Here is a 16,010-nt window from a genome sequence, read left to right as displayed (position 1 = left end):
GCATGGTAAGAAATGGAAACATGGACAGGAGCATCTGCTAGAAGGAAAGACAGAGGGAGCTGGGCTTGTTCACTCTGGAGAAGACAGAAGGGATCTGGATCAATGCATTATGCTAACCAGAAAGGAGAGATGCATATAGCTAACTATTACCTCAACTGCTCTACAAGCCAAATAAGTTTTTTCTGTATGCTCTCTAGATCTGCTACAGGTCTGTGGAAGCACTCAATCTTCTACTCAATGATCACACTTCATCCTTTCTCCATGTGCTTCATTTTCTGCCTAGAGAGCAGAAAAACTGGGGGGAGGAAGACAACAAGCATTATTTTAATTCCATGTGCCAACATGGAAAGAAAAGAAACCTCTCAAAAGTTTATCACCTTAAATACAAGGCCAACACGTCCCCACCATCCACCAACACAACTTTTGAAAGAGACAATACAATAAACACAACATTTAAAAAATCTGAAAGCTTGAATAGAAAACATTATTTCAGAACGAGATTGCGTATCACTTTTGTTGCACTGTTAACAACTGAAGCACAACCAATCTCAGATGTTGCTGGAAGCCTTCTTTTCTTAAAATACCAACAGGGCAGGAAAATAAGTTTTTAAAGTCTGTAACTGTAGTGCTCACTGGACTCCACATTCAGGAACACCATCTGCCAAAGACTGCAGGAAGCCAAGTCCTGTCTTTGACAGCTTTCCTGAGGTACAAATAAAAACATGCAACCCTTGTGCTGTTAGTTGGCTACAGGAGAGGACCTCCAGCAGTGATGCTTCAGGTTGTGATTTCCTGCATAAACACACATACACTATTAATCCCATCTACTCAACCATGCTCAGGTTTTTACTATATACACGTATTAATACACTGAAGCAATAGTGGAAAAAAATAGGTTTGTTATATCTTCTTTCAGTCTGAAAGTTTGAGAGACACAGGAGTGTGGATTAAAAAAAATTTATTGAAAGTTGTCTAAAATCCAGCCACTACTCAATCCACTAAAACTTCTCATTCTGTATGGTTTTTTTTTTAAATGCATCTCACCAACAAGTTGAAATGTCAAACAACTAAGTTAGAAAAGGTAAGGCACTTGAGATATGTTAATGTAGCAAAATTGCATAATAACAACATTCTACTCTGAATGATAAAGCTCTTTTTGAGCTTAAATCCAAAGTATCCGCATCCTGTAACCCTTAGAGACAGGCAGAAGCAGAAGCCAGTCTCATACTTTCCTCTGACTATTAACCACCAAGGCCATCATAGTCTACAAAAGGCAGTACTGCTGAATTAGGCCACAAACATTTCCTGTAGTGCAGGTGCTGAATTACAAAACAGCGTGGGCTGAGGCACAAGGTCTTCAACTAAAAAATCCTTAAGAAAAAGCATCTTTGTGAGATAAAAGAGCAAAAAGCACATCCATTTAATTGCAAGGCTAAGAAAGCTTTCCTAGAGTAACAACATCTGGGGTTAGATATCTCAGCCCGCTCCCATATCCTTCCAAGGACATAAGGCTGAAAATAATTTGGAGAAAGTAATGAATGTGAGAACTTAGATTGCGACCAGCATCTGACAGCAGATGCTGAGCAGTAACTTTAAGGCCATTTAGCAACTTGTAATTCATGCAACAGATTAGTTACTCGTTTAATTACCTTTCCAGGTTTTCTTATTTTTGGAAGGGAATTGCTGATCACCGAGATACTGCTTTTTAGTGAACCAATACTTACAAATCAACTGATGTAGTTTCATTATTTGACAACGAAGTTTTTAACATTTAAATGAGTTGCACTATAGCAAACAGGGACTTTGATCAAATTATGGACAGCAAAGTTTACCATAAATTTTGCCTATTTACTAGGGAGAAGAAGAAATACACTAAGTTTTTGATTATTTTTTTTCAGTCCTGAATATCAACTATAAAATTGATTAGTAGGTCACTCTGTACAATGTTGACTGAAATTTTACCATTTGAGCCACTACTACCCGTTATAAAGTCTTCCTTCGTCTGTGAAGCAATCTCTTGCATCATACTGTAGTTAAATGCTCTTCTCAAAATAGACACACACCTTTAGGTTTGCACATCTTGAAATGGAATCTGCAGTACGCTGCAAGGGTCACAGACTAAAGGAAGAGATATGCAGGTCATGAAGCTTCCTCAACCATGCAAAGGTACAACAGAGAAGCTACTGTCACCTACAAGGATGAGCAAGAAGAATCTGAGGGAAAAAGACATGCAAAATAGATTATCCAATAGAATTCAAAGTACCATTTCTGTTAGTCTAAGGAAACACAGTAATTCGAAATGCAAAGTTTTGCCTTCCATTAAAGTTGCATCAGAAGATGTAAAGCTTGTGAGAGAGGTTGCATCTTAATACTCTGTCCTTCAATGCACATTGCTTGTTATATTTAAGGCACTGCATGTCATCTTTGGTTCAGTGTTTAACTATCTCATTCAGTGTAAAGAGAGGTAGCATGAACCACACATCTTTAGTTCTTCCATTCTATCACGCAGTTTCGTAGTCACCACCCTCCTGGTGTCACAGATTCTGGAATCCTTTAACTCATTAGGAAACTGCAAGAATAAAGAGAAAAGCAAACATTCATTAATTTTATATAAAGCAAAGGCCTGCAACAGCCTATTTAGCTTTCCACATATTCTCAGAAAATCAGAATGAAAAACTAAGGGGAAATTAGCTGTGGAGAAAGTTACTTAAAAGCAGGACTTCAAGTACCCCTCAAGCAAAGCCAGAGCAGCAATATCATACTTGCTCCAAACTTAGCAGAAGCACATTAGACCACTGCAAAGAACAGAATGAAAGGCAATCAGTTATTCAACAAGAAATTCAGGTATCTTTTGGTGTTAGAAAAGTATCTGTATCACATTTTATTATAGAGACATTTACAAAAATGAAAGAACTGACTACTGCCATGACCTAAAGGGTTACCCAGCCTGTGGGTGTAGAAAGAACACAACAGTGGGTTAGCAGGATTCTGTAATTCACGGGTTATGGATATTTTTGAGAAGTTGGTGGAAGAATACTGAAAAGTACAAGAGGCTTTTTGAGCAGAATTTCAGGAGCAGCAAAGCACTGGCTAACTTCTCACAGCATGACTGTATATGCTTCACTAAGAACTGTTTGGCAAGAAGCACAAGACATTTCACAGTGAGTTAGAGCAGCAGCTGCCCTTGAATTTCAGTCATGATAAGAGCCAATAATTTCAGGCATTCAAAGTTATCTTCAGACCTGTGTCTTTACTACAGCAAAAATCATACAATTCCAGTCTCAGAAAGCAAGATCACTAAATAAATACTTATCCTGCCAACAGATAATGAGGATGACTCTGATTTTAACAACTGCCTCATTGTTTAAATCTAATCCAGAAGAGGCACTTCTTTTGCACTCTATCCCATAACTCCCACCTCCTGCTGAAGACAAAGGCATACCCCCACCACCTCGGGTCATGACCATCACTATGAACTTTTAAGCAGGATAAGTAAGGCAGATATCTTCACAATTTGTGAAAAAGCTGAGTGAGGATCTGTCAGAGACATGGTGCTACAGATTGGGAGCCAGAAATATTACTCTTAATCACAGTGAGACTAATCAACTGTTCGTGTAAGGAGTAATTGGTGGTAGTTATAAATTCACAGAAATCTTGAAAAAATAAACCTCCAGCGTCCACATGTACTACAGAATTCTAGGAACCCACTGATGCTCTCTCTCTGTTAATAGACATAGTAACGCATCATTATGGCTTCTCACAGAGAGAACACCATCTATTTGCCAATGCAAATCAGGATTAGCCTTCTAGACACATTAAAAACTTCACAGGAGGGAAGATGGTTAGAAGCTGGCCCCTCAATATGTATTTATTCCTTCAAAATACATGAAACAAGGCAACTGCATCCATCAATACAGAAAAATGAATTCTAAATTAACCACTCAACAGAGTGCTAGATTCTTAATAGAAGCAATCCTGAAATATTTGCAGCTTTAAATGATCAGTCACATTCCCTGTTCCCAACGATAAGAACTAATTATCAGAACGTATGAGTACTGAGGAAATGTAGTAAAGATACACTCACTGCAATATAAGTTGGCTGAGATACCAACATGAGAATAGAAATATTTTATAAATACATAACAGCATAAAAAGCAATGCAGCATAATCTGTGCTTTGGCCAGAAAAAGAGTAGTATCCACCAAATGCTGTATTTCTGCACTATTAGCCAACATTGCTACTCTGAGCAGCAAAAGCAGCATTTATTTTAAAATATTTCTCACCAAGTTAGATTTCAGGGGAGAGAAAAAAAATATTGAGCTTCTTTCTCTGTTCTGTTTTATATTAACATTAAGAGACAAGCAAATACCAGTCCACAGGAACAGATTCATTCATAAGTACACAGTTCAAGTAAAATTTCTGTTACCATCCCCAAGGCCTTCATTTGTATTTACTCCACTTTCTCCATAACCACCTCTGGTGACGTAGCTGTACCACAATGCACACAAAGAGTGACTGAAGCAGCAGAAAAGCAGTACCTGTATGGATATCCATGGTATTTTGACCTGAAGACAGATAGCAGCCAACTGAAAAAGAACACCACCAAGCCAATACCAGCAATGCACATGACTGCAAGAGATGCAGAATAAGACTATAGTTAAGTGACAGCTCTCTCCAAAAATATCACAGTTCCAGAAATATTCTGCAGTATTTACAAGTTTGGTCAGATTAAACCTTTATTATAGCCACTTAGAAGAGCTGTACTGACATCAGTTTTCTTTCAAATACTTTAAGCCCATTTTATACCACTGAGATGATAAGCCCCTTCTCTCCCTTGCTAACAAAATGGCCCAAAGCATCTTTACATCTGCCTGTCTTGCTCTTTGCTAAGCACATCCAAAAGCTGCTGAAATGACTGAAAGGTGGAAAGCATACAACAGCATCCTTCCCTGTCAAGGCAAGGACACAAGTCAGCACACGTGCATGCAGTCCAAGAGCAAAGCAGAAGTCTGTTTCACTTCATCCCCACTAGAGGTCCACATACACTAATAATATCCAAAAACTGAAACTGGTGTTGTTGGTTTTGCTGCTGTTGTGACCCATGAGAGGAATTGGGACACATCAAAAACAGTTCTTGAGTATCTCAACTAAGACTAGCATGGGATCTGCATGCAATTTATCCTGAAATACCCCTCATTAATAGCAGAGGAGAAAAAAAGACAGATCTATACACTGTGACTCAAATAACACACAAGACATATAGAATCTAACCTAGAGTTTATTTTTTCTTAACTGAAGCAAAGTCAAAAAAAATGAGATTAACGTGGCCATAAAACAGGGCAGAGAGGAAAATTGAAGCTGTCTTCTCCTGGGCACACAAAATAATGAAATACATAACAAGTTATTGTCTGATGTATTCAAGAGTATTTTGTTTCATGATGATTTATTGGAGGTTGTTTTTTTTTTTGTTTTTTTTTTATAGCAAGCAACTTAAGTTGACTTGTTTTTATTTTAACAGATTACCCCAGTATTACATTAGGCCACCAGAAATACTCTACTCTTATTCTTTAGTTATCAATAACATTAAAGTTTGAGTCGTTTTTTCCCCTTCTTTAATTCTTCCTTGAAGAAAATAACCAATTGTGAAATAGAAACTTATTCTACTACTATTATGCAACCAATTGCAGTGTTGAAAAGGCCACAGAAACCCTGGATATCATCATTTGTCTGAAACTAACAGAAAATAGTAAGAATTAAAATTGACCAATATTCACAATTAAAAAAAAAAACAGCATAAAAGCATTTCTGTTAATACCCTGATTTTTATATAATGTGACTCCTCTAGATGGAGAGAGAAACATTAGTACTTACTCTTTCTCTTCCCCACATCCATGTCAGAAGTAGCAGCTTCATGGAGGAGAACCATTCCTAAAGTAACACCACCATCTGTGGACACTGTTTAAGGCTGAATCAACAAAATACACAGGACTTCATACAATACTTGCATTCCTAATTTCCTAAGTTTGAAAAAATCACAGGCTTCCTGGTCTAATCAACAAACCTAGGGCTAAAAAAAGCAAACTGAAGTTGCTCATAATCATCAAAATCCAAGAGAAAATAAATACAAAGTTTGAAGCATAAACCAGAATATATAGTAGGTCTCAAAGCAAAGTTTAAGAACATGCTTTCACTATTGCAGCCTGTAATGAAAAAGGACTTCTTCCTTCAGGGAGGTAAGTCCACTCCTACTATTGTTTTACTCCACTCCCAAAAGGAATTTATAAACTGCATTTTAGCTCAACTAACAGAAATAATAAAATGAGTATTTTGATCTAACAGGTATCTTTCAAATAGCAAGACTTGAGTCCTAAAGCTTCAATTAACAGAAATCATTAAAATTATGTAAAATTAAGGCAGCGCAGACAAAAAAAGTCCTGGCATTTGCCACAAATGAATCGTTAAGAAAGAAAAACAAACAAGAAAATAACAAAACTAGAGAAGTTTCAGCCTCAATTCCTCTCCTGAAATGAGAATTACTTATTGATGCCAAGAGGGGCTGAAGGAGATGACATCTTTCAGTTTCAGACGCAGTTTGTACTCAGCAAAAGAACCAAGAGAAAAGCAATTAACAGGAACCTTGCTAACTTCTGCTGTTTTAAATGTCTTTAGCAAAATGGCAAATCTGCTCCATGATGTTACAGTGTTCATGCAAACAGGCATCAATAAAAAATTGTTACATTCAACTGAATGCATCAGAAGTACAACAGTAGCAAGAAAAAAGACTGGAAGTCTCTTACTAAATTGAATTTTTCAGTATTAAATAAGTATTTGATATGGAATACGCAGAGTTGAAAGCTTTTTTAACCTCTAACAGCATATTTAATATTGTCCACTTTATGTCACTGAATTACAAAAAGGAAAAAAAACTACAGATGTATCTCTTGGTGAAACTGGGATTTTGAAAAGATTTAAGAGAAGAGGGAGAAAGGTGAAGCCACTCAGTTACTAAGCACCTCACTGTTACAACAGAAACTTGTTAGCCACTATAGAGTACTGAAGAGGACAAGTACTTATAATAGTTTTGAATCACACAGTTTAAGAGAGAAACTCACTCGTGCTCCTGGTAAGCATGCTGCTAAGTAGATCTGTGTATCATAAAAATGTAGACAATTTGGGACAGTGGAACTGCAAGGGAAATACAGTATTAAGTAAGACTTATTCCCTAGTAGAAATAAAATAAGGCACAGGCTGGTACGAGTGACAAAACAAGAAGAGCTTGATTCAGGGAAGACTCAAGTCACAGATGACAGATAAACACATGCATGTATGAGCAGAAAAGATAATGCACACTCTAAAGAAACATCTTTATACAAATGAGAAAAGAAAAAACTTAAACCAACAAGATTCTGCTTACCTCTCTTGATGGCTTAATGCCAGCATGAAAAAATCCAGACTTGTTAGCATGAACTAAGAGCTAAGGTTAAAGGCAAAGAAGGTAAGCCAAGAAATAAAAGAAAAACATCAGTAATAGAGGAAATAATTCAATACTAAAGAGAGAATTAAGTGAGACTGAAAAGACAAAATGTGTAAAGGAAAAGGGGCTATCCTGAAGAGCCTTATGATTCCACAAGAACCCATCCAGTTTGGTCACTGAGAAGGGAAGAAGGTGGTGTGATAGCACTAAATATTCTTGTACTCAAAGATCAGTCATTAGAAAGCCGTAGTTGTCAGCAGTCTCTACAAGCTTCTGCACCAGCATTAGCAGAGAGATAGGAACCACAACAAAACACACTCATAGAAGAGGCAGCAGCATAAGCTAACAGAAGAATTGTCACCAACAACATGTGTCTCAGTAAGGATACTGAACAGAAGAACAATGTGTGTTTCTGCAACAAACTGGGCTTGGCTGCTTCCATGGATATAGCTCTGTAAGAGACAAAGAGCAGTTGAATTTTAGAAAGACTGGAGTTAACTTTGAAACAATTAACAGCAGCTATGGAGCTTGGAACTGCATTTTGCAATGTCTCCTTTGTGAGACAAAAGCAGCTCTAGCATGAACAATTTCATCTATTTAACATGAATTGGGCATCAGAAACACTTGCTGTATTCTCACATGCAATCAGCCCAAAGTACTGTTCAGATTATAATAATGCAAGAGCTGCTACAACCTTCATCACCCGGATTCCCTGTTGGATAGTTACATTTGCTCTGCACCACTGGCTTTTGAGTCTGACCCAAACCCTGACTTGGATCCTTATGCTAGGGACACTGTGCTCATCTTTGGGACATTGTGTGAGCACTACTCACTTGGTTCCAGTGCTGAGCATTTTAAATCTTTTTCATGCCATCAAATTAAAAATACCACCACTAACATCACCCTTGAAGCTTTATTCTTCAGTCTTCGTATTCAGATCAAAAAAAGGGTGAGGAATGTGGTAAACAGAAATAGTGTTACAAAACAAAAAGCAGAAATACTTTGAAGAACACATTTCATAGATGAGAGCTTCTGTTGACTTAGAACTTCAGTTGGCTCAGACAGGAATCTTCTGTTGGTTTCATTTGTTGTTTTCATTAGAAATCTACCAACTGTATGAGTCAACAGAAAGTCTGAAATCCATGGAAGTTAAGACTCCTGCTCTTCAATCCTTCTCTTTCACTATGGTTGTCATTATATCCCAGTAGAAAAATGTTTGATAAGCAGATCAGCATTTTGCTGGAAGAATACAGAGGGCCTGACCCACACAACTGGGCATGAAAGGACTTTTCACCAAATCCATTCTGGCTGAATAAAATACATGAGAAAAGCCCATATACAATGGATAAGCAACCTTGGGAGATGCAATGCTCTAGGTACATACAGGCTATCCAGGTACATCTCCTTCTGTATTGTAAGCAATGCAGGATATTTAAAGCCATGTTAAAACGGATTTTTCCCCCAACAATGAGATTTCATAAGTCTAAGATCAGTAGACAACTTACCTTGAGAATCTCAAAGCAAGATGTTTTATATGGAAGTCAATAGATAGGTGCATGAGATAGAAGATCAGGTTAAGTATGAAATTGCCAGGCTCAACAATAGCACTATTTAATATATAAGATCCAACACACACCTCTATTTTTCTGTTAGCTACTTAAGAACCATCATCTCTCTTCATTGCTAGAGATAAAATATGTATGCAAAAGAAAAGGAGGAAGCATCACAGGTAATTAAATGCTGAAAAGCAAACATGAAAACAAACAGGAATAGTTAAATCCTTCCTCCAAAACACTCAGCTTCTTAAATACATACACACACACCCCTTTACCCTTTAGTAGGGAGGAGATAAAGAAAAGTAGGAAATATGAAAGAAACGCTTACAGTAGCATGGGGGAAATCTCTATCCCAAATAACTTGTTAGCAAAGGTGATAGCATATGGGGTTACCAAATGGCTTACTCTAAAGCATCATTTAATATCTTCCTAGCTTTCTCTAATTACTAGAATAATCAAGGTTTCCTCACACAAAAAGACCCTGAGCTCTCTTGGTATTAAAACAAGGCAACACTTTCGAACCAGTATGTCCTGTTTTCTGCAGAGTACCATCTCTATGATGGCTATTTAATGCTTTGCTGCATGGACAACACTTTGAGTTGTTTCAAACATGAAGCTGAGCATGTTGTTAGATAGCAAATTTACCTTACTATTTCTAGTCCAATTAAGAGTTAGTTATTCTAGCTCCCAAAAAGCTTATTTCTGTGAACAGAAACCAATATAACTAAAAAAAAAAAACCAACCTAGGCAATGATTGTCATTATTCTTCAAATACCATAACTTTCAGAATCAATGAATCACCAAACTAAAAATTCTATTAATACCTTTCCTATGAAGATTTAATTCTGGGTAACCATTATCACATACCAATTACACAACAGAACATTTTGTTTCAGATTAGAGTCAGCTTTTTGTGATTGATTACTAGCAAGGTAAGAGTTTGCAGTTTCTTTTCAGCCAAGGAAAGCATAATATTAATTGTAGTTAAACCTAAACCCTGAAAGGAGTTCCATCACCCCTTCCATTCAAACAGCTTACCTACAAAACCCCTCTTTCACAGATATTTTAAGAGAAGGCAGAGCATATCTGCACTGAATATCCCCTAGCTTGCCTTGCTCAAAGACCAAGTTAGCCTCACTAACTTTCTAATGAGGTCAAGAATAGAATCTGCATTCTGACTTGCCTCTTTTAGTACTGACATTATTCTGTAGAATAGAAAGGCAGAAATATAAATAGAGAAATTAGACTTACCACTTGTCCTGTATGGGGGTTCTTATGAGCATAGGGTGGCCCTCTAATATGGTTCCACATCTGACCTGATGTCATTGCTAATACAAAACACTGAAAAGGAAAGAATAAAATACTCCTTAAGAATTTTTTTCCACTCCACTTCTTTTCATTTAATACCAAAAAGTGCTAGTTTGGAATGCCATCTTAATCTAGGCCTGTTATTAGTATAGAAAGCATCCAATGAAGTACCATCTGAGTCAAAAAAAAAAAAAAAACCATGAAATATTATCAGGCTACTGAAAAGCTATATGTACTTCATTGTCATCTAGCAGGTTTAAACAAAAGCTTTTAAAAAATTTTTGATTGCAATGATACTCACAGGAACAGGTAGACAGGAATCATGATTACTCACCAAAGCAGCAAATGCCCAGCCAGTTTTGTTATACAGAAAATCCAGATTGCTCCCACGTAAATACACAAGGCCACCAATGACAGCCAGCAGCAGCCCTAACATCAGTGGTCCAGCATAGTTTGGTGGCCTTATCACACGAATCTGCACACAGAAGATAACTTCATTATTTTCTCTCAACAAGATAACACGTAACATCCTTACACCTAAAAAACCCAACATATTAGAATAGAAAAACACCAACTCCAAAAAAAACCTCCCATAAGTTTCTATAAGAAGCTTTGACCTGAAAAGTATGTAAGTTTCCTCCTCCTTTACATCCTACTACCTTACCTACTAATTGAAACAATTTCTTCCTCAGAAACACAAGAAGAAAGTTGATTTTTACCATCTTATCACACATAGTGTTCTAGTATGTTGTCTGTTGCTAAGTAAGGAACCTTAAAAATGTGGTTATGTGCTCAAACAGAATCTCTCAGAAGAGACACCTTCCGCTAGACCAGGCAGCTCAATGCACCATCCAGCCTTGCTTGGAACATTCCCAGTGATGGAAGATTATGTAGGCAATAACTATTTAGAGTATCTGAGATTAGACTTATCAATAAAACACAATTAACAAATATCACAGCCAGAATGACACAACAGGGAGTGCTGCAGAGGTGGTGAGGGACTAAGCCCCCCTCTGTGCACACTTACATTGACATCAGTTCTGTCAGCCACCCATCGAGCAAGCTGCTCAGCCGCAAAGCCGCGCACCTGGAGCTCATACGTGTCACCTCGTTTGGGCTTCCCTTTGGCAGGAAAATTAATGAAGGTTGGAGCAGAATTCATGTTCAGCTGTATTTAGAAAATCCACAGAAAACACAGCACCATCAGAGGTCTACTAAGCAACACATGCCTCCAGTTCATCTGCATGGTGCAACAGCCACCAAGTCGATTAGAAAGCACGAGTATTCAAGGAAGAAGCTGCACAGTTACTTGAGCAAAGCATTCCACGCACATCAGCTTACGCTTCTGTATCTGATGAAAACAGACCAAGTTCTTGCCTCTTCTAAGACAATAATTAATACCATTCTGTACTTTCCTTTGTATGAGCCAAGCTGTCTTCTCTCTTAAGCAGTCAGAAATAACTTCTGCTCTCTGCTGCCAGCTGATCTGGATAGTTGGGGAAATTGCTGCTGTTTGCTTGTTTTTTTAAACACATCTGAGTTTCCTTTCTGAATTAGCTGATGTTCCTTTGTCAGTACTCAGCTGTGCAGTAAGCACTGCAGAGGTTCCATCCAGTTAACATTACAACAAATAAAAGCTTTTTGTTTATAATGTGACATTATAGCATCTTTAGGTTCCATCCAGTTAACAGGACATTACAACAAATAAAAGCTTTTTGTTTATAATGTGACATTACAGCATCTTCTATTTTTGATTAACCTTTTCCTAATTAAGACCTTTCCCCAACACTATTTTCCCCACAGCATTACGGTGTTTTTTGAAGCTATTTACTCTATACACACTATCTGGAAAGAAATCATCAGAACAGGAATATGTACAATAATTTATATAAGTCATAGCTTAGTGAATTAATTTTTGATGAAACACCATGGGAAAATAAAGCAAGAATACTGAAAGTTTCCATCCCCCCTTTTCAAAAGCTTTCATATACTGAAATAGCATTGCCTAAATTGCATAGCTTTTAAATATTGAGATGAGCACCTCTTTAAAGAAAAATTAACACTTGAAACCTATAGTGAATGATTAATTCTACCATTCCATGTATGCTTGCAATTGTAGTTCTCATACTTTTTTTGTTACTTAGTAGAACAGCAAAATAAAAAAAGAGTAGGAGTCAATCAGTATTGAAAGCTTAATCCACTATTCCTTTCTTAACCATTCCTAAGGACTTCAGTGTTTTCTGTCTTGCCTCTTCCTATACTGCAGGAGAATCCATGAAAAAGGAGCCAGACCCTGAAGCAACAGTCAGATAAGCTAGCATATCCTTTGTGCCAATTCCATATTTTTCAGTGCTATTAATGCCACTGCTAAATACTACTGCCCTCATCTCGTCATCTCACTACTCACCTGAGTGGTAGCTTTTAACTTCTGAGCTCAGTAATTCTACACGTCTTTAATCATTGCGATACGTTTTATACACATCTTTACCCTCATTCTTCAAAACACAAGTTAAAAATAGAACAGAAAGAGAACATTACCATCTGAAACACATCTGAGCCTTCATCAAAATCTACCATAGCAAAAAAAATCTTATTGGTAAATGCACTGGAATATCGCCAGGAATTTGCCAGGATCTGGTATTCTTCATCAGCTTGCCTGTAAACACACAAAGTGAGATGCTGTGTGTCATGTGTCAGCCCCAACACAAATTACAGAACAGCTACAAGAGCAGTAGCTCTCCATCCCACTGAAAGGAGCACTCCATTCACCCTCCTCATTTATTTTCTCATGTTAAAACATTAAAAAAAAAAAATCAGGGCCACATTTACACCTAAAAAAAAAAAATCAAAGCATTTAGTACCACTGATTGTACTTTAAAGCCCAAGATATAGGTCAAGTGTCACTGCATCCATAATCAGGAGCAATGATAATTTCCAAATAATTTTTTGAAATGCAGCCCAGAAACTCCTGATTTACTAATCCTTGGGGCACTGAAACGAACAGAAGTGTCCACCTGTCTGCATCAGAAGATGGAATACCAATTAACTTGAAATAACTTGGTACAGAAGTTACAGGAGCTGGTCAGGACCAGCAAATTATCAACATAAATAAAACGTCAATGAATATTATTAACTAACAGCAACTTTTAGACTGCAAGGCCATCAAGTAAACCTGCAAACATTTCTTCAGTAGTACATGCCAATAAAGTTGAGCTTTCACCCTCTCTCTGTGCAGAAACTCAGCACTGTGAGCATTTTGTCTGAATAACATCAATTACTTCAGGAGGAAAATAAATAACAAGTACATTGTTTTCCCTCAGTATAACATAAGCATTCCCATAGAATATCAAAAATAACATATGACATACTTCAGTATCATGTACTTTTACGTGCATGAAAGAGTTAGTCTTTTAAATTTAACCTCCTGAAATCACATGATGACTTTCAAGTTGCAGTTGATGAATTAAGGCCATACTTGCACACAACACATTGTCTGTGAGGCTGAAGAGCAGTGAACATCACAATCACCGAGTAGTTTCTGGGTGGTGCCTTCACAAGACGGCGGAACTTGTCACCGTTCATTCGTATCACAGATCTCTTACTCGTCCACTCCATCAGCTGGCTCACTTTTTCTGATAACACCATCTGAAAAGAAAATCAGAGAAGGAGCGTTGGTTTTCCTGTGGGTGCTTTTCCCTCTAATCTCTCCCAGCACGGACTTGAAGATTTGTATACAGCGCTGCATTCTACAAGAACACAAGCTACACGATGTGATACTTCATTCAGCTTTCAGCTCTCAAAGGCACTCACAGAGCTTTCTGACAATCGCATCGTTGATAAGGATGTTAATTTACATCAAGTGTTTACACACTGACAAAAGCTGCCTGCTCCAAAGTACCTTCCTATGCTGCTAATGGTGAGGTTTGTTGCCTTGACACAAGAGAAGGCTGTGCTGCCATTCAACAGGACCTGGACAGACTGGAGAGGTGGGCATAGAGAAAACTGGTGAGGTTCAACGAGCGCAAACACAGGTTCTGCACCTGGAGAGGAATAACTGCACGCATCAGTACAGGTTAGGGGCTGATCTCCTACAAAGGAGCTCTGCAGAGAAGGAGCTGGGTCTATAGTAGCCAAGAAAGCCAATGATATCCTGGGTGCATTAAAAAGAGCATGGCCTGCAGGATGAGGGAGGTGATCCTCTCTCCCTGTTCTGCCCTGCTGAGGCCACATCTGGAGCTCTGTGTCCAGTTCATAAGAGGAAAAGAACTTCTAGAGAGCCCAGCGGAGGGCCACAAAGATGAAGAGGGGCCTGGAGCATCTCCTGTACGAGGAAAGGCTGAGAGACCTGGGGCTGTTCAGCCTAGAGAGAATGTGAGAGGGGACGTCAGCGCTGCTCATAAACGTCTCAAGTGTGGTAATCAAAGCGATGGGAGCGGGCTCCTTTTGGTGGAGCGCAGCAATAGAACAACGGGCAGAAACTGGGCAAGAAGTTCCGTACGAACACCAGGAAGCCAAACAGCGCAGCCCGGCAGCTCCCCAGGGCCTGAGCGCTCCGCCGCATCAGCCCCTCTCCGCCTCCCCCCCCCGGCTCCGGGCACTCCGCTGAGGCCGTGATGGCCGCGCACCGCCGCCTCACCTCCTTCCTCTTCTGCCCCGCAGCGCGCGGCCCACCGCAGGCCAGCAGCAACACCAGCACCAACACCGACAGCGCCGCCATCGCCGCCCCTTACCGCCACCTCGCACCTACTGGCCGACCCACAGAGCCGCGACACCACCCACGTGCTTCCTATTGGCTGCGGCACCAGCCCGCGTCTCATCGCCCGCATTTTATTCGCAGGCTCTGCGCTCAGCTCTGGAGCGGCAGCCAATGAGGGGGAGGCAAGCTGGGGCAGCCGGATTGGCGGAGCTGCGTTGAGGGGCGGGCTCTCGCAAGGCGGAGTAGACGTTACGCTGCGCGCTGTGGGAGGAGCGATGCGCTCCAATTTTTTGTCTTTGAGTGTTCGTGCGGCTGCTGTTCTGAACGCTGCAAGCTGCGCTGTGCACGGACTTCCCGGCTCCTGCCTGCGGGCGCTGCGGCGGGGATGAGCCTCGCGTCGGGAGCCACTCCGAAAACAAAAAGAAACACGGAACAAAGCTGTGCGGAGCTCCGTCGCTCCCCAGAGCCGTCCCCGCTGTTATAAACGCGTGTCTGTCGCTGTGCCGTGTATTTGAAAGGTGGTTAGAAGCGTGAACGAAACGCACTTGTAAAACTTTCAGTAACGGGCTGAGGGATATCAAGCGGTTACGCTTCATTCTGCCTGAGTACGTACGTTATATAGAACACCATCCTAGCGCTGCGGAGCTCACCGCGGTTTCTTATTGCGCTTCATCTGTTTAGATTGTGTGGAGGGGGATTGGTGCAGTTAGAAAGAGGAAAAAAAAGTGGTGTCAGAAGTGGGATTCGAACCCACGCCTCCATTCGGAGACCAGAATACCCAACCGCCGTCGGAAGGCGCGGCACGCCTTGAGTCTGGCGCCTTAGACCACTCGGCCATCCTGACACTGCGTACGAAACGGCCGCTGGGAGGCTCTTACTCCTTTCGTCATCGGTGCGCCAGCTCATCATTGCAGGCCCGCTTTCTGGCGTTATGCGAAGAGGCGCTCCTCAATCTGTACACTGGAGAGCAAGAGCC

General features: G+C 39.8%; 1 protein-coding gene and 1 non-coding gene across 3 annotated transcripts; both read right to left on the bottom strand.

Annotated features, from left to right (window-relative positions):
* Nucleotides 1–941: 941 nt before the first annotated feature.
* On the bottom strand, nt 942–15,132 carry MAGT1 (magnesium transporter 1). Of its 2 annotated transcripts, XM_090150115.1 has the most exons (10): nt 14,975–15,132; nt 13,814–13,983; nt 12,877–12,994; nt 11,366–11,506; nt 10,673–10,813; nt 10,282–10,371; nt 7,863–7,926; nt 5,872–5,946; nt 4,539–4,629; nt 942–2,569 (listed from the first exon to the last, which is right to left on the bottom strand). In XM_090150115.1, exons 1-10 carry the CDS (start codon nt 15,053–15,055, stop codon nt 2,554–2,556), a joined length of 987 nt encoding a protein of 328 aa, XP_090006241.1. In that variant the 5' UTR covers nt 15,056–15,132; the 3' UTR covers nt 942–2,553. The 2 variants fall into 2 exon arrangements, with proteins under 2 accessions (XP_090006241.1, XP_090006242.1); XM_090150116.1 differs by lacking the exon at nt 4,539–4,629.
* Nucleotides 15,133–15,763: 631 nt separating this feature from the next.
* Nucleotides 15,764–15,878, bottom strand: TRNAL-CAA (transfer RNA leucine (anticodon CAA)). The gene is made up of 2 exons: nt 15,841–15,878; nt 15,764–15,809 (listed from the first exon to the last, which is right to left on the bottom strand). It is a non-coding gene; the product is annotated as a tRNA-Leu (tRNA).
* Nucleotides 15,879–16,010: the final 132 nt, after the last annotated feature.

Source organism: Phasianus colchicus, chromosome 14, assembly GCF_987193195.1.
Source record: "Phasianus colchicus chromosome 14, bPhaCol1.hap1.1, whole genome shotgun sequence".
NCBI classification, from domain to species: domain Eukaryota; kingdom Metazoa; phylum Chordata; class Aves; order Galliformes; family Phasianidae; genus Phasianus; species Phasianus colchicus.
This window is presented reverse-complemented; position numbering and strand designations above follow the sequence as displayed.

Excerpts from the sequence above, each read along its gene's own strand:
- MAGT1 (XM_090150115.1), bottom strand. The coding sequence starts at position 15,055 with ATGGCGGCGCTGTCGGTGTTGGTGCTGGTGTTGCTGCTGGCCTGCGGT. Across the intron at positions 10,814-11,365 it reads CTGACAGAACTGATGTCAAT|ATTCGTGTGATAAGGCCACC; the intron begins GTAAGTGTGCAC and ends TTCTGTGTGCAG. Across the intron at positions 4,630-5,871 it reads GGATGTGGGGAAGAGAAAGA|TCATGTGCATTGCTGGTATT; the intron begins GTAAGTACTAAT and ends CATCTCTTGCAG.